Raw genomic sequence first — 24,385 nt, 5'->3', positions numbered from 1 at the left:
GGGCATGTCTGTAAGGAGGGCACACAATTATCACGACAGTCAACTCAAATGTACAATTAGTGGCACACTCCTAAAGCGTGATAGAACCTGTCTTGTACACCAAACACTGCACACACTCCTTGAACTCCTTACACCTGTTCGGGCATTTCTGTAAGGAGGGCACACAATTATCACGACAGTCAACTCAAATGTACAATTAGTGGCACACTCCTAAAGCGTGATAGAACCTGTCTTCTACACCAAACACTGCACACACTCCTTGAACTCCTTACACCTGTTCGGGCATGTCTGTAAGGAGGGCACACAATTATCACGACAGTCAACTCAAATGTACAATTAGTGGCACACTCCTCAGCGTGATAGAACCTGTCTTGTACACCAAACACTGCACACTCTCCTTGAACTCCTTACACCTGTTCGGGCATGTCTGTAAGGAGGGCACACAATTATCACGACAGTCAACTCAAATGTACAGTTAGTGGCACACTCCTAAAGCGTGATAGAACCTGTCTTGTACACCAAACACTGCACACACTCCTTGAACTCCTTACACCTGTTCGGGCATGTCTGTAAGAAGGGCACACAATTATCACGACAGTCAACTCAAATGTACGTACAATTAGTGGCACACTCCTAAAGCGTGATAGAACCTGTCTTGTACACCAAACACTGCACACACTCCTTGAACTCCTTACACCTGTTCGGGCATGTCTGTAAGGAGGGCACACAATTATCACAACAGTCAACTCAAATGTACAATTAGTGGCACATTCCTCAGTTGTGATAGGACATGCCTTACGACTAATTTATAAGTTGCTTAAACCAAGTGATAAGGTTAGTACAAAATTTCAATACCCTTTTGGGATAGTTTAGTTTTTTAGAAACACATAGATATCGTTTATTTCGAGGTTTAAACCTTGTTTGACTGATAAATATGGCAAAGAACGGTGATGGCACAACATAAAACGACTCGCGACCTCCTACAGGCCAGTTAAAAAGTTTACTTCAACAATTTTAGATTTTTCTAAGATTTGGTATATTCATAGTGAGTACTAAGACTAAGAAAAATACCAAATTAAAAGTTTTATCTCAAAACATTACTGAAATACGGCAATGTACAATTTCTAATAACTCACCAAAAAGACAAGAACAAATAGTATTTAAATTGCTTTAGGAGTTCTCCTAATTGGTTTAGAGAGCTGGGAGAGGCGACACTTTGCAGCATTTTGTATGCCTTTTAAAGTTATAAACATCACAAAATGGGTTATATTTAAAAAAAAAGACTTGTCAATATACATATCAATATTTCAAATACATTTTTTCAAAAAGAACATCGTTTAAATTGCCCTAAGTTTTCATCTTTCGTTTTAAAAATTAAAATTAAGAATATTCTAAACTGTACAGTGTATATAATTTTTAATGAAGATTATTAGTAACATTGTGAAATTTTTTTTAAATTAGGTGAAAATGTTATAGCCGTTGAGTGTTAAATACACCTCAGGTGTGTAGTATCTGAATTTTACTGACTACGGAGAAGAAACGAAAAACTCACCGAGCACTTGTTGCAGAAGCTGCCGCTGTAGTAACCCTTACCCTCGTCATCCTGGTCACACACGCACATGCCACACTCGCAGACTCCCCGACCACTGCAGATCTCGCCACCCTCGGGCGGGATACAAGTGTCGTTGGTGGCACGGCAGTCACACGCACTTCCTGTCCAGCCTGAGGCACACATACACTTGCCACACACGCACTGTCCGTGGTCCGGGCCGGAGCACAACAACCCATTGTGGCGGTTACAAGAAAAGTTATCACACTCGCAGAACGAGCCTGATATTTTCTGTAAAATAAATCAAAGTTAAACTTAAAGCACTCTTCATTCTAAAAAAAAGTGTACTGATGGAATGCTTTTATCGAGATATTCAAGTGGAGGTTTGAAAGTACTACATTATTATCCTGGCCTCAATTTCAAAATGTTCAAGGGAGTAAAAAAATAAAGTATCTACAATAAACCATTAACAACAGAAAATAGGGCTGAATTAAACAAAAGGAACCGTTACAGATTAAAGTCAATTAATTGCTTTAACTTAAGATTTAAAACTTGCCTGTTGCCAATTATACAATCAAATGGATGTATACACAATAAATGTTACAGTAAACAAAAACCTAAATAAGCTCATAAAAAATAAATTATATTGATAGTCTTCTTACAATCTCTCCCCTCCCAAAAGTAGATTTAATCTAAATGCTACACTAAATTATTGACATGAATGCAATTCTTTGTTTAAAGCTTGTTATTGACGATGGAAGGTTTAAAAGGATAACAGGATTTCGAACATTTTCCATCGTTATAGGTTATAAAAGGTATAACACAACGTTTCGAGGATTGTCACTGCACATGATGCAAGCTCCACAAGGATATTGACTTGATGGCTGTGCAGTGACAACGTCTGGACTGGACTCCATGTAGCTTTTGGGTACGTTTGAACCCTTTTATTTCCCTTCTTTACTTCTTTCTGTTCGTTATTTTTGTATGTATTAATACCTCCCCCACCTGACGAAGAGGACATATTCCAACCCTCGAAACGTTGTATTATGCTTTTCGTAACCTAAAAAACGATGGCAAATGTCCAAAATCCTGGCATGAATGCAATGAAAGAAAAATAACACATAATTTTAAAATTTGCCAATGTACGATGAAAACTTGCCCATAAAAACAATATATTAAGTATAACCATTCCCTGTCCACCCCTCCCATACCATCCAGCTCTCTCCACTACGTTATTGGTTTCTCAGTAACGTAATACCAGAAAGCGTTACCAGAACTCCGTTCCTAGCCTCATTGCTTTGCACGTTAATAGCCTTGGCTGTTATTCAGCAACGAGGTTATTGAGCAACCTAATACCAGAAATACGTTACGAGAACGCCAAATCATTCAGCCCGCCTGTTACAGAAATAACAGGGTGTTACTGGTAACACGTTATTCTGGTAATAGGTTACCACTGAATAACGATGTTACCGACACTAATACGTTATATACCACCCATCTCTAACTCCTACCTCCTCAGGGTTGGGTCTGGTGTCGCAGTCGCACTGGCCGCACACACAGGTACCTCGGCCAGAACAGTCGTTGACAGTCATGTTATCAGGTCTGCAGCCGGCTGTCAAGTCAATGTCCTTGTCGGGCTGCTGTGTGTTATCACTCCCGCACTCACACTTGTGTCCGAAGTGGCCACTGTCGCACTCACAAACTCCGCACTTGTAAGTGCCGACGTCTGAGCACTCGGGCGCAGACTCCTTGTACAGCTGTGGACAAAACGTTTACTACAGTTTCAGGCAAGTGTTGATTTATGGAAAACATTGTGTTAAATATAATTCCTTAGTAATTTTACCGCTCAAGATCTTTCAAAAGAATTCTTTTTCTTTTTATTTCATTAGTGACAGCAAGGAAAACAAATCGACTGTAAATGTATCTATTCATTACATTAAATTACACGTACTTTGACTCACCGAGCTACACGTAACTTGTCATTGAGGTCCAATTGCAACATAAAAATATAGGACATTTGCCACCGTTCAGTGAAACAAAAAATCAGACCTGAAGGTTAGTTATTTACCTGAAGAAGAGATCAGATTGCAGATCTCGAAACGAAGTGTTACTGATTTTTTTTGTTTCACTGAACGATGGAAAATGTCCGGAAAATCCTGTTTCCTTTACAATCCTTCCATTGTTAAAAGTAAACTTCAAACAAAGAATAAAAATATAAATTTCACGCTATTTTTTCCTTATTTTATAATAAAAAAGGATAAGATGACTTAATTTCATTAATTAGGCGGTTTAGGGGGCCACCTACACAGTAATGGCAGCCATTCGTTTACAATGAACATATTTTATATAATTATATTCTTGGACAGATTTAAAAGGTACTAAATGCATAGATTATACAATTATTATTACAATAATGCCACAAAAATAAGGAATAATACGTTCAAAATAAATATTTCATATTCATAACGATAACAAGGGAATATAATAACTCGCCGCTGTACTGTGAATATAATAACTCATCGTTCAGAATTGCATGAGTCTCTCTTTGGAGCTGGCCCTCTCTCAGACGAGGAAACAGTTCGTTAATCTGCTAGCTGAAGGACATATGTGTTGTATACACATATGTATACATGTAACCATGAATACATAAACATGACTTAAATCCAACCTAAGTACATGATTTGTCATCGATTTTCTGTATGTTTTTACGGAAGTGTTATGCAAAAGTTGTGTTTAGCTCCATTTCACCTTCCGTCCAGTGAAGATTTCAGATGCTGTACTACAATAATTTTGGATCTCTTCAGTAGGGCGTATACTCTAGATTCCAGGAGTAAAGTCTGTGACAGTGTCAGATTTCAGATGCTGCACTACAACAATTTTGAATCTCTTCAGTAGGGCGTATACTCTAGATTCCAGGAGTAAAGTCTGTGACAGTGTCAGATTTCAGATGCTGCACTACAACAATTTTTTATCTCTTCAGTAGGGCGTATACTCTAGATTCCAGGAGTAAAGTCTGTGACAGTGTCAGATTTCAGATGCTGCACTACAACAATTTTGAATCTCTTCAGTAGGGCGTATACTCTAGATTCCAGGAGTAAAGTCTGTGACAGTGTCAGATTTCAGATGCTGCACTACAACAATTTTGGATCTCTTCAGTAGGGCGTATACTCTAGATTCCAGGAGTAAAGTCTGTGACAGTGTCAGATTTCAGATGCTGTACTACAACAATTTTGGATCTCTTCAGTAGGGCGTATACTCTAGATTCCAGGAGTAAAGTCTGTGACAGTGTCAGATTTCAGATGCTGCACTACAACAATTTTGGATCTCTTCAGTAGGGCGTATACTCTAGATTCCAGGAGTAAAGTCTGTGACAGTGTCAGATTTCAGATGCTGCACTACAACAATTTTGGAATCTCTTCAGTAGGGCGTATACTCTAGATTCCAGGAGTAAAGTCTGTGACAGTGTCAGATTTCAGATGCTGTACTACAACAATTTTGGATCTCTTCAGTAGGGCGTATACTCTAGATTCCAGGAGTAAAGTCTGTGACAGTGTCAGATTTCAGATGCTGCACTACAACAATTTTGGATCTCTTCAGTAGGGCGTATACTCTAGATTCCAGGAGTAAAGTCTGTGACAGTGTCAGATTTCAGATGCTGCACTACAACAATTTTGGATCTCTTCAGTAGGGCGTATACTCTAGATTCCAGGAGTAAAGTCTGTGACAGTGTCAGATTTCAGATGCTGCACTACAACAATTTTGGATCTCTTCAGTAGGGCGTATACACTAGATTCCAGGAGTAAAGTCTGTGACAGTGTCAAATTTTAGATACTGCGCTAAACAGAAGATGAAATGGAGCTAAGGGCAACAAAATTCCCATTGAATCAACCCTTTGCACTTGAGTCATGTTATGTGTTGAAGTGTTGCATTGTATATCGTATGTATTAATTAGTGATTCAATCACTAAAACCATGATTATTTTAACTAAACTTAGTGAAACCAGTAAACATTTTGTTAGTATTATGCCTTTCTGGCATCTATTTTCATTTTCTAACTATTTTGAGATTCAACCATGAATATATATCTCTAAGCATCGAATAGTAACCATAATGACCAGGAATGAAAATCCAAAAGTACAATTTTTATTCCAAATACACAAATTACCTTGTCATACCTAAATAATTTAGAATTCATGTAAGAGGAAATAATATAGTTTTTCAAATAATAACATTTATGTCCATATTTTCTTCGCTTTTCATGTATGTTTTTAATTTAATTTTAAGACTTAAATACATTTTTACACTTGAAATGACCAGTGGACTTACAGGGTTGCCTGGGCTCTCACAGGGGCAGGAACACAGCATCTCCAGGTCAACAGTCAGGGACTCGTTGATGCCGACAGGATAAATCTGGAACACATGGTTCCACTCCTTGGGATCCTTGGGACAGGACATGACTTCGACCTCCACCTGAAAAGTGACCACCGTTCCCACCTGCAGCCCGTCGCACTTGTTGGTCTGTTTAAGCGAACCGTTCTCGTCCAGGCACTTGGAGTAGTACGTCACTTTCACGGCATTACTCGCCGTGTCCTTCATTTCCACTGATGACTTGATTTTCTGGGGAATACCAATGTTTTGTTAGCACAGACTCTACAGTAGCCTACAACATGTATGTAGAGATGGGCTAAATCAGTACATACATGTAACCGTTACTTCTGATACGGTTACTCAGCGATACTAAGTACAAATATACTGGTTACAAATACTGCATACTTGAAATCAGTATTGCAGTATTTGTAACGTTTTAAATACTAGAAGACTAAATTAGCATTTCCGTATTTTAACGCTTAAAATACTGAGTATTTTCCCTAATAAACGTACAGTTTTGTAAATGCTTTGGCGTAAATTATAGTATTCAAAAGTACAACACAGTTATGTAAATAATGTATAAACATAATTTATTATTATTATAAAGTTTATAATTTTTGAGATGTAATTAATTAATTGTACGATAAATTGCACCTCTGCTTCTTTGAATAGAGTCCAATGGGCTGTTATAGGTATTGGTTATTCTTTTAGGTCATGTCAATAAAATTCTATTTTATAAGTAATTTTAATTTTCTTTCGTGCATTTTTGGTACATGAACACATTTTTGTATTATGAAAAAAACATAAGCTCTCATTTAAAAAAATATCTAATCATAATTTACGTAATTAAACACTTGTAACTCAATGTATTACATAAACTGTTTAGTTTCTTTAAAACAATACGTTTATTACTCAATAACTAATTCAAGAATATTACAACTGACACTGGGGTTTTCCAGTTGGGGCTTTACGATCGCAGTATTTATATTGTACTTGTCAGCCTCAAGTCAATACTTCAGTATTCGGTACCAGTAAGGATACTTCAGGTACTTCAGGACTAGTAAAGTAATCAGTACGAGAAAATATCTGTATCTTGTAACCATACAGAGTACTAGAAACAAAGCATCTGTCATCACTATTTTAGTTCTCAGTAACCTTTACAGATACTGGAGAAAAGAAATCGTTACTAAGTAGGCTTACTGATTACTGAAATACCGTCTCAGCTCTACATGGATGATGAAGTAATAAGAAAATACAAAAGTAAGATAAACGTGGAAAACAAGCAAGAGTATTTATAAAATTAACGTTATTTGTGCAAAAGAATCTAGAACAGAATACAAAAGAGCTAATGGCTTCATGGTCTAAGGCATCAAACTTTCGATCTGATTTATAAAGAGTGCAGGTTCAAATCCTGTTTGTGATGTTGAACTTTTTATCAGCACTGTTAATCTTGTAACTGTTTAATAGGAGATCCTCATAAAGACCTAGGAGACCTTCGTGACTATCACTCACTCATTCTGTTGCACGCTGTTTTTAAATACAAATTGTCCTAGTTATCTTTCAAACAACTTTCGATTTATGTCTGAAATAAGTGAACGAAGTACAAGGAGGGGTACATCCTTATTATCTATCCCAATTCATCGAACAACTACCTTTAGCAAATCGTTTACAGTTTCTGCTGCCGATTGTGGAATGCTTTACCTGTTAACATCAGAGCCATCGATAAGCGCGCTCGCTTTGGGGCGGAGGTCAGGGCATTGATGCTGGGGGGTCAGGGGGTATAGCGGTTGGCGGCTATGGTGTGCGGTACTTAGGGCAATTGCATGCAAGTTGAATGAATGCGAGTGTGTGTCTTGCGATATTATTGTAAATTTGTATATAGTTACATTAATTATTGATGATTGTTTTGATTTTAAGATTCATTTAATATGTAATGTAAATAAATAGACTAAGTTTTAGTTATAAATGTATATATATATATATATATATATATATATGTTAGTTTAATTTTAATGAGGTTAAGTGGTAGAGAGAACTTTATAATCCTAACTTCGCCTCTAATAAAATAATTTTTCATTTCATTTCATACAGGCCAGTGGCCTATGAGGATGAGCAGAGTAAGACAAATAAAGGGGATTTACCATTGAACAAATGACATAAAAGTATTAGCTTAGACTAAATATGTGTTAACAACAATGACTGGTATTGTGATGAGGCAGTCGTAACTGGAACAAAACAATAAATTACCCAAACTACCTGCTAAGTTAAAACAATTAATTTCCAAATCAACTCAAAACAATGATAATAACTGACCCTAAATTAGAACATAGAACGGTAGACTCTAATATTATGTAATACCGAATACGTGTCAAAGCAGTAGTACTGCAGACTACACATACATCTGCCCATACAAGTCATGTGTTAAAGCTCCTTGCTGTGTTGTCCCACATTCCATTATCACTTAAATTAATGACTTGTGTATTATTATGATTTGTAAAGCCTTTGTTATGTAAAATGTAATATGGTTTAATCCGGAGTGATAAATTAATGAAATTTTGACTGAACATTAAGTCATATTAATGTTTGAAGGGTATAATATATGATATGTTGGAGATTTTTAATATGTTGAATGGACATAATGTATATTTTAAATATTTAAAGGACATAATGTATAGTACAGTATTTAAAGATATATTTGAAACTATTTGTGTGTAAACAAAACTATACAATTTAAATTTAAATACAACACCATTTAAATTATGTTTTGAATTTCATTTGTGTAATAAGTGCTAAAAATATGGTAATGCAATGGACAATCAGCACATAAAAATAAATATAAATACTATTGTTATTTTTAATTTGTAGTATGTATTATATGTTGGAATATTAAGTATGTTTAGTTTCTGTTTCTGGTTGCTAAATTAGCAGATTTTGTATTCAGGGATGCCAATTTACTAGAACTGGTTCCTAAATTTTCTCAAGAACGTTATTCTTCTTATATCAGCATGCATCCTTTTTGTCTGGTCATTTCCAATTCAGCCAACTCATAATCATTATGCTAACAAAATATTAATGTTCTACTTCTACCATTGTGGGTTCCCTTACCCAACTATATCTGGGAAATATTTCTCTTTATATTAAATAATTACATACGAATTATCAGTAGCACTAAGCCTTTGCGTGTATTCATTTTTTCAGTCAAAGTTTCTTCCTTTTTCTCTTTGGGCTTTTAGTTTCAATATTTTTCCTTTTCAATTTTGCTCCTTTTTCATGATTCCTTTTTTATTCAAGTCGCCCCTAAAACCATAAAAATTGAAGGGGTGAAATGAATCCACATCTAGCTCTTAATAGGTTGGAATTACAAACTTAAAATTGATGTTACCACCTTTAAACACATTAACTAAGATAAACTCATCAAACACATATTGATATATTCTTTTGTTCGTTCAAGCAGACCAAATTAGGACAAGATTTTTTTGTAGTTGTTTCAATTTTTTTCAAAGTGTGAAAAATTGCCAAAATATGGCCAGAATGTTAAAACCTCAATGAACTCATCTAGGGTATAACATTTATTTTAGACTAAAAAACGTTTTTTACTTCAGAAAAAATGACAAAAACATAGTTTTACTGGGTTTGGGCTCAATTCAACCCCTCTTATTGTATGAGTTTCTCTGAGTCTGTACTCACATTAGAAGTTGTAAAGTTATTAGATTGTAATAAAGTGTATTTTTCTAAATGCATTTCACCTGCTGGAAACCAATAGCTTAAGACTTTTATACCTCTCTAATTGTTTCTTGTCCATACTCTCTCTAAAAGCCCATCCAAAAAAGAAGCATTACCTGATCCTACTCGGATCTGTAACCACCCCTTCTTTACATGACTATCAGAGTACACCTACTCTTTACTGAGTCCAGTAGCATGAGAAAGAGATGGCTCCTGTCACACAGGAGGGTACTAGTTTACCTTATCACTCTTAAATGTAAGAAGAACCTTCCATCCATCGTCTTGAAACTTAACACAATACGTCGAAGTACATTCTGGAAATTTAAATGTTTATGTAAACAATTAATAAGTTGTAAAATTTGATGTAGAAATAGCTCACATTGTATTGCTCCTGCACCAGGTCAACGACGTTACTCGAGTCCCCAGAGAGTGTACCGGAGGTGCTACCTTCTATGTGCTTTCCTAATCTATTGTACACTTCAATCTGGTCACTGGTTACAGCGAATAACACGTTTATAGCATTCTGCTTCACCTTATGGTTGATCTACAACACAAAACAGGTTTCACAATTAATTAGAGTTATTCTAAGCTTTTGCCACCTATGATGGCCATTTTAATAAGGCTAACTTTCCACATTTCATACTCAGAAACTTCCTTAACTTATTGAGTTTATCACCAATTTTCAATTTCAACAGTTTTCATAAAAATTAAACTTTATCAAAAGTATTTGATTGGACTGGAAGTCATGCCAAAATTAATATACTAAATTACCCAAGTGCATGATCAAATACCTCCTATAACGTAATGTTGAAATTTCACTCAAATCTATCCAAAATCAAAATACAACCCTTTGGAAGAAATCCGATTCATTTTCGGTAACTATTTGAAGATAAAAGTGACAACAAAAGATTTTTTGCCATTTTTTATTTTACATTTTCTGTGTTTTCTGACTGAAGTACCTGTGCAATGGACGGGTAGTCTTGGAGCGTGGAGTGTGTGTAGGTGCCTTCCCCATCAAGATGGCACAGTCCATCATTCGGCTTCACAATGCCTCCGAGCTAGAACAATACATTCTTGTGTGAGCTTGTGAAGTCTTATCTATATTACAAATTTGCAACACGCTCTGACTTTATATGTGTAAGTGGCAAATTGAGTCTTGTTTTGTTTGACCCAAACGATTTCATGGAACATAATGTAAACACTAAAATTGTATTTCAGTTGTCTATTATTTGGTCAGTCAATATATGTGATTGTAATGTTTTATTACAATCAATTCTAGTTAATTTTGAACTAAAGTTGATATCAAGCGATGGTAAAAATTCATTTAAAAGCTCTTATTATATAAATAAAGTGTTCAATGATCAAATATTAATCATTTATGACAGAGTCCATAAGATTTTAGGCTTATAACTAGTATTAAAAATTGGAGCCACAAAAGCAATCCACAATTTGAACTGTTGTTATAATTTAATTGTTAAGCTGATGACGTAAGCTACAGGAAATACATAACAAGAAATAAGAAGGTTCCATTGTTTGAGACTGGTGGTGGTATTGACATATTAATCACTCTTGAATTGGGACATCCATGCACTAATAATAAGCTAAACATGGACTACTGACACAACAAGGAGACCTACATGCAGACTATTCTAACCACTAAAAATACTCTTAATCAACAACTAATTTCTTGATGAAACATGGGTGATAATAATAATTTCATTAGACCAGACACACAAATAATTTGATTGTTGTTTAGCATATAAATAGTTACAAAACTGATTGTAATGGATGCTCGAAACTAATTTACTGTAACTATAATGACGGAGTTTGTTGCTATAACTTCGAGGTCACTGTTTAAAAAAGTGTCCTCAGATAATTGAATTCATAATTGAACAAATCAAATTGGAAATGGACGATTTCAGAGTTACATTATCAGATTTTTAAACTAAGTTCACTTAAAAAGCTCAGTGGCCACTCCTAAAATACAAAGTGGGAGGAGTACAATAATTCAGGATGGCAGGAAAAATATTTCAGCTCTCGCAACGACCACACTGGTGTTTGTCTTGGCCACTAGAAACAGTCTCTCTTCAAAGTCATAAAACTGTTCATTTTTCCTACATCCAATCAGTTTTAAAATATGGAATATTAATGTGGGGAGCCCAGGTGTGTTGCAACAAGGAATAGTGACTGACTTTCCACAAGAAATAGTGACTGACTTTTCCACAACAATGAATAGTGACTGACCTTTCCACAAGGAATAGTGACTGACCTTTTCACAAGAAATAGTGACTGACTTTTCCACAACAAGGAATAGTGACTGAACTTTCCACAAGGAATAGTGACTGACTTTTCCACAACAAGGAATAGTGACTAACCTTTCCACAAGAAATAGTGACTGACTTTTCCACAACAAGGAATAGTGACTGACCTTTCCACAAGGAATAGTGACTGACCTTTCCACAATAAGGAAAAGTGACTGACCTTTCCACAAGAAATAGTGACTGACTTTTCCACAACAAGGAATAGTGACTGACCTTTCCACAAGAAATAGTGACTGACTTTTCCACAACAAGGAATAGTGACTGACCTTTCCACAATAAGGAAAAGTGACTGACCTTTCCACAACAAGGAATAGTGACTGACCTTTCCACAACAAGGAATAGTGACTGACCTTTCCACAACAAGGAATAGTGACTGACCTTTCCACAACAAGGAAGAGTGACTGATTTTTCCACAACAAGGAAGAGTGACTGACCTTTCCGTCACCAGCATAATGGAACGCGGCGTCCGTAGAGAAGACTAGCAGCCTCCGGGCCCTCTCCCGCCAGCCGATCTGCTCCCGGCAGACCACGGCCTGCATGATGGCGTCGAAACCTCCCTCGGGACTGTCCAGGTTCCCTGATATGGCAGCCTTGTGCACCTCGTCCTGTGACACATGGTCAAATAAAGGTAGGAACACACATGCCCGCACCTCGCCCGACACGGCCGTCATACGGTGTAAGAATTGCAGCGCAGTTTTCAACCTGCAAGTCGACACATGTCCGCACCGACACCGACCGTCGTGGCCGCACCGTGCCCGCACTGTCACCGATATGTGAAGTTTGAGTTTTGACGGACACGGTGCGGTCTAAGCGGCATCTATCATGGATATAGAGACATTTATTAAAGAAAAAGTTTTTTTACAGTCTAGTAATGATTTCTTATTGCGCTAAAATTACTACAAACCAAATTAGGTGGCTTAAAACATTTTTTATTCATATAAAAATATAAAGTACGTTAAATTTACAAATAAAATAATGTAAAATGTATCTTTTTATTAAAATAACAAGAAATTGTTTATTTTGCGCAAAACTGACTTATTTTGGATGTATTAAATTACTTGTAAAAAATCTTCCTGCATTTTGTAGGGCTTAGATTTAAAATGTTTCTATGACCTTTCAGATTTATTTTATTCTTCAAACTACAGTTTAAAATTAAAGGTCATAAGGTTTGAGAGTATAAAAAGCATTATACTCTAGTACACGTCTCTACAAGCTTTTCACACACACGCACAAACCTGTCACACTGTTATTAGAAACACATACGCGTAGGTAATACATAGCCGGAATAACGTTTCCAAACTTTAACTATAAAACATTAATGTTTTTGAACAAATTTAAAGAAACTGTCTTACCGAGTTTATATATTTCAGTTGTTAAGTGTATGAATGCAAGAAAAAAAAATAAAACCTTAAAATATTGTTATACAAGAAATACAAAAGATGCAAATGTAACAACATGAAGTATGCACCAAGGACGTAGCCAGCGGGGGTCGGATCCCACTCAAAATTTCATATCTTTCAATTACTTTTTTTAATAAACTATTATTATTATTTAAATAATTAAGTATTACTGGCATGCACTGCTGAAATATCGTTCTCTACAAGGAAACGGGCCAAGAACATTTTAAGGAACAATATGGGGTCTTATTCTCTGTCCACTACGGAAAAATATCAGTTGTCTAAACCCTCCCCCCAAATCTTTTACTAGCTACGTTTTTGCCATGCACAAATTAGTAGTAAGTATCCTTATTGTAGATAGATATTTATAATTTTAAAAATGTCTTCATATACAATTGAAATTACTAATAATTTGTTATATATTTTGTTAAGTTTTGTTATTGTTATTTGAATTTGTTGATATTTCTATATGTGTTGTTAACTATATTCAATTAATATATTTGTTTATTATACAACATTTATTTACATTATTTATTATAGAACATTTATTTACATTATTTATTATAGAGCATTTATTTACATTATTTATTATACAACAGTTATTTACATTATTTATTATATTTATCTATGTGCACAAGCCCGAAGATATTATGTGTCAACTTGAGGTAGACTGAATAATTAGTTTTTAATTTTTGTTGCCTAATCATCGATACTGGATAATGATGGTTAGTGGAATTCCGAGACGAAAATGTATTTCTAATTTGTATGTACTTACGGAATAAATATCATTATCATTATCATTATTTATCATTATCATAATTGTAATCACAAAGAACAATAACATAAAATAACACTGATAACAGTGAATGAATATTTTTAAAATGACACAAAGACCATATAACTAACATGCAAAATTTATATGATTATAGCAAAACCTTTTACATTCGGCTTCATACAGCCCAGAATATATTAATCCAAATTCAATAACATTAAACATTAAAAACCCGTTTTAACAACATTTTCAACCTTAACCATTTCTCTAACGAGGACAGGTCTAATCATTAAACCTTGCAAATCTGAGAAAAACATTTTAAAAAATCAAGGTACTTTTAGCACTGCTATGCAATATTTTAGTTTTTTTAACTCTATATATTTAAAAGTTTAATGACTTAACGAATACCTTTATTTTTTATTCACTCCCGTCCAAGTTTCTGAAGTACCGGTACTGCTTGGTAAGTACGAGAAATTCTTTTGTTATAATTAATTGTTCAATTTCTTTATATTTCGTTTTTTTTTTCTTGTTATCTGTCTGTTTACAGAATACCAAATTTAACCTCTCCCATGATCAAATACAACTTCTAGAGTCCAAAACATTAAATAGGTCCATACAAATTTATTAAGAACAAACGTTTAGATTCTTCACATAATTCTATATTCTAGTCAATACATTTACAATAAAACGTGCGTAAGAGGCATGCAGGGTGTGATTTAAACAGAGAAGTGTCTTAAGCAGATGACAAATCAAGATTCAAAATGGTTTATGATAAACGCCGCCGATGAAAAGCTACATTCTGACATTGACATAAATGTTGTCGTTATCTAACGATGGGCCAACAGGCTAACAGGTATTATATTATATTATATATAGTATAGTATACGATCATAAAGGCGCAAGTTGAGACATGCAGACTTACGTTGAACTTGGCGGTGTCTGTTGTGAGTTTCATGTGGTTGCGGAAACCGTAAGGAGATTCACATTGGTTGCATGGCTTCTTTAGTCTATAAATAATGACAGAATCAGAGTAAAACTCCAGTAGTAGGTGCCTCTAGGGCCACTTTTCAATGTTCATATGTAAAACTTAATTCATTAAAGTGTTTTAGTTAGTAATATATCATTAACTACATTGGCAAATTGAAATTTAATTAGTAAATAATTATCGGAGAAAATATACAGGAAAGTATTTTAGGATATAAGTAGGTTTGTCAAAACGTACGTTAATTAAAAATGTAAATTTCTCAAGAAAGGATCCACGATAAGTTAGGGAAGGGGGCGGTATACTAACTCTAACACTGCGAGTCTTTACGGAATTTTCTTTGTTCGACGTATTATTTTAGTGGTACAACAGTTCTTTTTTTTTCCAAACTCGTTATGAGTGGGAATTTGCGTGAGTAGGAATGTTATAGTTTCATTACGATTTTCATGTGGGACATTTGTTGCCAACTAGGTTACTGTTAGATCTCTTTTGCAGGGAATTTTTTTATATTAATACAAACTGGTTGGGAAAAGAAAAGCGTACTGAATTATTAACGCAACATAGCAGATTTGTTCAAGTCAAGTTCTCAACTCTAATTTAATTTGAATATTAATTTTTTCAGAATACATTTAATACCTCGAGATTTCAAGTTTGTAGTAAATAATTAATAAGGAATAAATAATAATTAGGAATATAGTTTAAGTACAGTTTTCAGTTTGAATCTGTGCCAACTGTGAAGCGACACACGTGGTCTGAAGAAGAAGAAGGTCTGAAGAAATTCAGTTTTATTTAGCTTTGTTTACAATAGAGAATAAGTGCATTTTATTTTGAATTAAATTAGAGAATTGCACTTTATAAGAAAATTGAATTTTTAGTTAGATTTTAATTTTGAGTCAAGAAACTTTAATTTAAATTACGGTATGTTATTTAAAACAAAACAAATTTTCTTGTGAAAACTTTTACAAGTGGTCCTGTTTGCAATTGGTGATTAAATCTAAATATTTGGAATATTGGAAAAATATTAATTTATTCACTGCCAGTTTTAATTTTGAAGTTTTAATGAACTGCTGTTTAATAAACAATTTTACAAATAATTCGAGAATGTATTCAGGAGATTGGTGTATAGACAGGAGTCTATCTTCACCAAAACCATAATTCAATAATTTTTAAACTGGAAACAGAAGTGCTGATAAACCTATCCAAAAGTTATGTAAAGAGATTTTGCGGATCTCTCTACAGCTAATACTTCACTTACCTATCTGGAAAATACATAAACAAACACAATTTTTATGTATCTAAACACTTCACTCAACAATTTCCTTAGTAAAACTGAAAATACTGTTACGGTATTCGTTTCGCAATCCTGTAATGATGGCTGTAAAATTCAAATATTACCCCTTTAATTATTAAAATTCAAATTTATATTTTATCCTTTCAGTGACAAACATTTTTCAAGGTGACGTTGCAAAAAGTACCAAGGCGGTATGTCATATGCTGTTTCAAGAAGAGCTAGACTAAGATTTTGTTTTACAGCCACCCACATTAATAGTTTATATGGTTTTAAAATAGGGTATCAGAAATGCTTTAGAATAAGTTATCTTATCTACATTATGAGGTGCCTGTTTAATGTTACTAAATTAAAACCATTTCAAATTTTATGTACTAGTAAACACTTTCACTTTCACTTCCCAACACAAAAGTTACAAATCTTTTTGCCCAAAAACATAACATTAAAAATATTAATAATTTAACTAATAATTCAGTTTATTTCAGTGGTGTGTAAGAATAAAGATATTTATTGCTGAACTTAGAATAAAGTTGCAGAAGCTCTATGGGTCAAGTAAACCCATCCTTTGAGTGGAAGTTGGGTAAATTTGAAAGGAGGAGTGAAGTCCTTGTGCGGAAGTTAATTGAATCTAAAAGTGTGAGTATTATAAGTATTATACATCCATATATTGCGTGGAAATTGGATAAATTGAAACGGGTGAATATTGTAGGTACCACACACTCATATCATTCTCTCTTTTCCATTTTTTTCTTTTGCCCTACTAGTCTTTACTTATTAGCAAAATTCATTTATTGTTTGGGCCGAGGTCAGGGAACAAGGAAACAAGGGAATTAATTGATCTCTGAGATAGGACCTTTTCTTTGTTTAAAGTTTGTTAATGATGATAGAAGGTTTAAAAGGATAACAGGATTTCGGACGTTTGCCATCGTTATATGTTACAAAATGTGTAACACAACGTTTCGAAGATTGAAATCTATCCTCTTCATCAAGTGAGAAGATAAGTTACATAAGAAAGATACTATATGTACATTTCCTTTTTTAATGTGATATTTTACCACCTGATGCAGACTACGTAACATGTTACTTCTGAAGAGGAAAGCTCCCACCACCAAGAGCCCGATCAAACCTTTAAAACAACGGCCTAGTGACAAGTCGATAGTAGTGATGGGAAAATCGAATACATACGAAAAGAATTAAATACGGTGTATTCAAAAGCACTCTTGTATTCGAATACAAGTATTCGAATTCTTTATCTGCGTTGAGTATTTCTAAGAGACAAGTTACTTCCTTCCCTTAATCCATTGTTTCTAGGTTATTTGGGATTTACATGCTAAAAAGGAGGGAAAATCCTTTGTCTTTTTGTGCCTTCTACAAACATATCATGCCCATGATTTATGAACTTCAGAAACAATTATATGCTTAGCATATAACTCTTACAGACTTGATATTATAATTTGGGGTCATACATTTACCTACAGAATAAGTACAGTTTTGCCTATTTTCCGACTATAAATTTTCTAGCTTTTGCATAGCTTAAAAAATATTTTTTTGTTAACGATTTTGAGCTTGCTTTATGACTGTAGAAGTTGCACTGTGATACTGATGCATGGCTAATATTTAATTTCTAAAACTGCATACTCACTATTGGTATTATTTAACTATTGCTTTTGTTTGCCATAGTTACCATACTCCTATTTATATTTTTGCTCTAATTTTGTACTTTGCTTCTAATATAATTATTTAACCGATTAATCATTCCGACCTGGACTCTTACAATTATTACTGTATACGACTTTCCCGACCAAGTTATTAGTGGAAATTACTCCGCTAATTGATTAGTTACTTACTGACCGACGTATTAATTAAAATACTGTATACTGGTTAAATTTTGGAAATTCTAAAATAACAATTTTCAAAATCTCTGGAACAATAACTTTTTGGAACAGGATACTTTTTATTTTACTAAATAAGATTTTTTTCTTCTTTTTCTAAATTGTGTTGGAGTTGACGTGAAGAAATAAGCCCAATATTTTTTGAAGTATCGGTATTTTCCGCTTGGCTATCTGACTTTGTACTTATAACAATAATTAACAGTTAAACTAAATTCTCGAACCCTGGAAATTAAAAACCACCTCGAGGAGCTATCTGGCAAATTGCGAATATTTTCGCTTGCCTCGAAAATACCATCGCAAGGGTACACTTCAATCCTCAAATCATTGACACATTTTGTAACACATAAATATGCCAAATGTCTGAAATGTCTTTAGCTGTTATTATGTCTATTCAATCGACCACCGTTTTAAATGGTGTGTCAAACGTTGACTTATCCGAAAAGTCTATTCCAACTATGTAATGTCTTTGTAACTAACGGGAGAGAAGCAAATCACCTACAGATTGACGTAGGCATAAAACTGCTCAGGGATTGTTTCACACTCACCTACAGTCCAGAGCAGTTTCTACTTTCACCGCCATACATGATAAAGAAAAACCTTTTACTATCAATGAAAATATTGGTTCCAAAATAGTATACCAAAAGTTAGCCAATATTTGTTTAAGGGTGTGTTCACCCTTTCAATATCTATTTTGTCTAGTGTTGTATCAGTGCCTGTAAGAAATAAGTAAAAAAAATAACAGTAAGACTACAAGAAATAATTTATGATATTTAAATTTTCCTCAAAAAATTTTTCTAAAAATATATTTTAATAATTATATATTGCAACTCTTAAAAATATATTAATGAAAAATTATTGGTGGTGTTTTTGGTGAATAATGCTTTCATGATATAAATGAGCCCTATACACTATGATTTTAGTTGGTTGGTAGATCAAGCATTCTGCAAAATCAAGATCAAGAATAAATGTTGGCAATGAAGAATTCCCACATCTACCACACAAGGAAATTTCTTTACATAGACCTTATAGTTATCCTAACTTAACATGACCAATGCTGCCCTTACTGGATGGGCGCTGTACTGACGTAGGGCATGGCCACCTTGTCTACAAAGCTGCCGAACCCCAGGCGGAAGTTCCTGGTGATGTTCTGCATCCTCTTAGCCAACACATCGCCCAGACTGGACAGCTTCTCCTTGTCATCCCTCATGGAATAGCTGAGGTCCATGAGGTAATAGAGGTCCACAGGGTAATCTTCGGCCTGGGCATAATCTACCGTAATCCTGAAAGGCTCATCTGCAATAAAAGATTTTGAATAAAAATCTCATAAAATTGTTACAGTAATATGCAAATCCATGTAGTACAGCATACCTAAACCCTACAAGAATGGTATGCTAATATGTAGAACTCTCTACTTGAACACATAATACGACTAAATACACTAATAACGTCTAATTAACATTTACCGAATGGATGAAACACATGGGATTGGAGTTCTCTGAGGTCGTAGTAATAAAAATTCGGCGTTGCAAAGTTTAATTATTTCTACTGGCACCTATTTTAAATGTTAAAATAAAACTATGACTTGCCTCGTTGCTGCCAATATATAGTAGTTTAATAATTAACTAAAATTATATCTTATGGGGTGGGTCTGGTGGTTTCAATGTTATTTGAAATTTTGCCTACGAACATAACCACTTAATACAATTTTAAAATGACTTCTCTTCACGTTGATGTCGAATCACACACCGCGGCTTCATCTTCTTGGCTCTAAATTGCAGCTGTGGCCACAAAAGGAAGATTAGATCAAAGTAGTCCTCAAAGAAGAAACATTCTAGGACTCAAGAACTCGATGATGAATTCAAAGTTGGACTCAAAGTAATTTGTCTCAAAACTACCCCAATCTGGATTTCCCTCCATTTTGGCTGAAAAGATTTCTCTTGCTTTCACCACGAGTGTCAAACATCCTGTTATTATCCTGAGGGTAAAAGAATAGCAACTAATTTGATGGGTGAGCGGCCTGTATTTAATACGGTAGGTTAGCCAAATACCTCCAGCTTGTTTGCGTCCTTTAGGGCTACACTACGTTTTCTGCTTCTCCCTTGAGGAAGAACCAAACAGGTTTAAACATGTCTGTGACAAACAAAATTAGTCCGGCTTCTATAGAATAATTGAATAGTTGATTGATTAACCTTGTCAATGGCATTTTTTAAATCTGTATAGATTTCGCCAACTTGACACTCTTCATCTAGAAAATAAATACAACATTCAGAAAAGGATAACAGGTTACAATAATTAACCTGCTTAGAAAAAGAAGTCTTCCTGTCTTGAATAGTTGACATTCACATGTGCTCCTCAGTGAGGGTGACACAATTTACACAGGTGATGATTACAATAAATTGGAGTCCCTTTGGCTCGTTTCCTATTATCAGAAGATACAGTTCTCTTACGATGGATAGAGGAATAAGACGAGGGACATTTTTAAGTAACTACATATTATTGAGACAACTCACTGATTCTTAGCTTCAGGGAGACCCGCTGGGGTGAGATCTGTACAGCCTCGTGGTGAGACGATGATGAAGATGAGGAAGGCGATGGAGACGTGGCTGTATAGGTGGAGTTGGCGTAGTATTCGCTGGCGGAGTACTTGCCCTTGCTGAGCTTTCTCTGCACTATGGTTCTAAACTCATTGCTCGGATCCACAATGTACGACGCATTACACTCGACACGAGGATTACCACTCGGCTGGTAGCAGCGATTATGGTCTTCAAATCCCTGTAAGTCAAGCGAACAAATTTTAGAGGTTCCCAAAAAAATAAGTACTAAGAAATTTTAAGAACATAAAAAATGGAATTCTCTAATTTAGCTAAGATAATTTATTACTGTGACAAGATTTATACGATACATTATAATTCATAACAAGAAATAAAATATATTCTGTTAACATTATAATGATAAAATATAACAAAATACCACACACAAAAAAACAATTCGCCACACTTCGCACCTTTATTTTTCTTCTTAGGGTTCAGGCAATAATTAAATTTGATGTCTTATTCAAAATCTTATTGAACCTAATATCAATATTTGTTAATAAGGTACAAAAAGGAATGTATCTATAAAAAACCCAACGATGACACTTGATATAAAAACCGATACTCAACTCTGGGCATGTACCACGGTTTCTGAACTTTGCAAGCTTATATTTGAAATACGTTGTTAACAACAAGGTCTACTCTAGATGTACGCTATCACAAATTGTCTTCCTTCACAGGAAATGTAGATTACTCTATGTTATGTATATAACTTTAACGTAATAATGATTGGGATCTGCCAGCATTTATGGCACAACATCATATACTCACTAAATTAAATGTTTATTTGGACTTGGTTTTGTATTGTTAAAGAAGTCACAACATAGTTTGACAAACAACAGTTACTCAGATTTTATATACAAAAATCGCAAATTTCAAAGGAAATGTTTGTACAAGTTAATGTGTTGTTGTAAAGTTTTATTTTTATTTCATTAGCAATTGTTGAGAAATCAAACAAATGTGTCATTATTTGGCAAAACCACCTCTTTATGCGGAGAAATAAATTTTAGCAAATTAGCTCACTTAATAACACCCGAAAACAAAACGGGCTTTTTTACGCTTATCATGGTACAAAAGGAACCATTTGAAACTAGTCTAATAGAATTTGTATTGGAGAACAATTCTTAACGTATTCAGGAATATTTTGACGATACACAGTAAATAAGTGCAACACAAATCCGAGTATATTCAAATTTTTAATTTAGTTACCGTACCCTATCTATCTAAAACTAAAATGTTTGTCTGAATGTCCTTTATAGACTCAGAAACTATTCGACCGATCATTATGAAAATTTGTATGTATATGTATTTTTACACGTAGAAGGTTTATATTCTATGCCTATTGATGTAACTCATCACCAGGCGGCGCTGCAAAAAAAGTTATCAAAGCGCCTGCACATTATAAACTGCAATTACGAGACAGTTACGTATATTAAATAGCCAAACTTTATTTGAAGGCGTAAGTTTTGATATATATTTGTCCTTAAAATAAATTTCGGATTGAACTTAAAGCTTCAGTGTTAGACCACTTTACAATAAAGTACGTGTACGAGTACAATGACTATAAACATACACTTTTGACATATTTTCTTGATCGTGGCAGCAAGGTAAACCTACATCGGTGTTTGAAATATAAATCACTTGAGCCAGAAGTGCTCATACACGGGCAAAGCTTACGAAAAACGTGCGAAGCCGCGGGAAACAGCTAGTTTGTATATTATATTAACTGACTATAATATTGTATTTAATGTTACTCCTACCAGTAACATTGTCAACGATGCCTGTTTATTAGCTTTCCTAATTTATAAAATGTTATGTAACAATAAAGAATTGATTGATATCTATTATTAATCCCAACACACTGACCGTGGGCTGAGCGCACCAGGCGCAGGTCGGCGTCTGTATACAGTCGTGGCAAGTCTGCTTCACTGTGCAAGGGTTCTGTGTCACCTTTCTCAGTCTGCTGGCTGTATACAGACACGCACACCACACTCAGCGTCAGCATCCACCACAGCCACACCTCCATCTGCAATCCAACAACATATACTTCTATCTATACTATGTAGCGTGAGCAGTGGTGACGTTTGTATCCAGAGGCGGATTTGAAGGTTTGCCGCCCCTGGGCTAACCACAACTCTTTTACTTTTTTACCAAAATTTGCCGCTTACTGAATTCTGCAGCCCTGGGTTATAGCCCATTCAGCCCATATGTAAATACAGTCCTGTTTGTACCACTTGTTACCGTTTAAGGCCGTTAAAATTCTTTTAAGAGGACACATATATCCCCTCCAATTAACATTATAAAGAGTGACAAGTAAACGTGCAACGCTCACTTACACGCACCTACAACGCTCTGCTACATTTTGACCATTTAACCCAAAATCAAAAGTGTTTTTGGACCAAGAAGAACCTATATACCAAGTTTCAAGTCTATAGGATCTTTCTATCAAGAGTTTACGCACAGACGGAGAAATTGACGGAAAACAAACGTCAAAGCGAGTTTAATGGTCCTTTATAACAATTACCCAAAACTGTTCCTTGATGTTATTTGAAAGTACACTCTATTTTGATAGTATAATAGTCAATAGTCAAGTATTTATTGCGGATACAAAAAGTACATTTGTATAACAAACCAAAATAATAAGACTATTTCCAGATTATTTTATGTATAGTATCGTTCTTTTAATTGGATGGTAAACCTCAAAACAGTTGTCTAAATGTAGATACATTTAGACAACTGTTTTGCTTTCAATGTCGTCTACTCATTTACGTCTACTCGCAAACCACTTTCTAATAAAATATGTTCAGTAAAATCTGTAAAATTATCTGTTTTCACACACATTTTCCATTTTTTTGAAGCTGTTTTATAAAGGTGGTACGTACAACCACCAACACATATTTTACGTCACCGTAAACAACTTATGTGATGTTTAAAAAAAACGAAAAAAAATTTACTTTAATTTTTGTAGTAAATATGTTAACTAAAAGAAGTAGCCTGAGGACAAGCAATAAATGCACTTAAATGCATGAAATGCACTAAATGCACTAAAACCATTAAATGCACTTTTTAGTCTTTGCAACAACACATGGACCAGTGGAATTTTCGTCCTTCATCTTAAATACGATAATAATTAAATGTATGTTATTGACTTCTGAGTTTTGATGATATTTCAAATGTAATTTGACTGGTAAATATTTTGTAAAACAGCAGGGATATAAAGACAAGATATGTAAATAAATAATGTTCTATAGCCATGCCATAACAGAGAATAATTTTTAGGTAAGCATTTATTACTACAAGGCACCCTTACATACTTGTGGGCTGAACTCAATTTTACTCACTTTCTTAGATTATGTTCCTCTAGAGATCTGATGTATTAAAACCTTCACTAAGGCTCTATACTAAGTGATCACTCATAACAGAACACTACGCACTAACCGGTCTGCAGCAGACAACGTGGTATGAGGAAATATAACACTACATCATTAGGAAGCGGTTAACCA

The 24,385-nt window shown here is 34.5% G+C and overlaps 1 protein-coding gene across 1 annotated transcript; it reads right to left on the bottom strand.

Annotated features, from left to right (window-relative positions):
- Nucleotides 1–619: 619 nt before the first annotated feature.
- LOC124366177 (integrin beta-PS-like) lies at nucleotides 620–22,908 on the bottom strand. The gene is given in 12 exon segments (XM_046822536.1): nucleotides 620–711; nucleotides 1,553–1,840; nucleotides 3,061–3,306; nucleotides 5,875–6,165; nucleotides 10,019–10,183; nucleotides 10,599–10,697; nucleotides 12,395–12,565; nucleotides 15,052–15,136; nucleotides 19,356–19,584; nucleotides 20,802–21,063; nucleotides 22,749–22,829; nucleotides 22,831–22,908. Coding segments are annotated over 12 exon segments (2,073 nt in total). The 3' UTR covers nucleotides 620–633.
- Nucleotides 22,909–24,385: the final 1,477 nt, after the last annotated feature.

This window comes from Homalodisca vitripennis, chromosome 7 (genome assembly GCF_021130785.1).
Source record: "Homalodisca vitripennis isolate AUS2020 chromosome 7, UT_GWSS_2.1, whole genome shotgun sequence".
Classification (NCBI taxonomy): Eukaryota; Metazoa; Arthropoda; class Insecta; order Hemiptera; family Cicadellidae; genus Homalodisca; species Homalodisca vitripennis.
The sequence above is the reverse complement of the archived record's forward strand: the minus strand, read 5'-3'. Positions and strand labels throughout refer to the sequence as shown.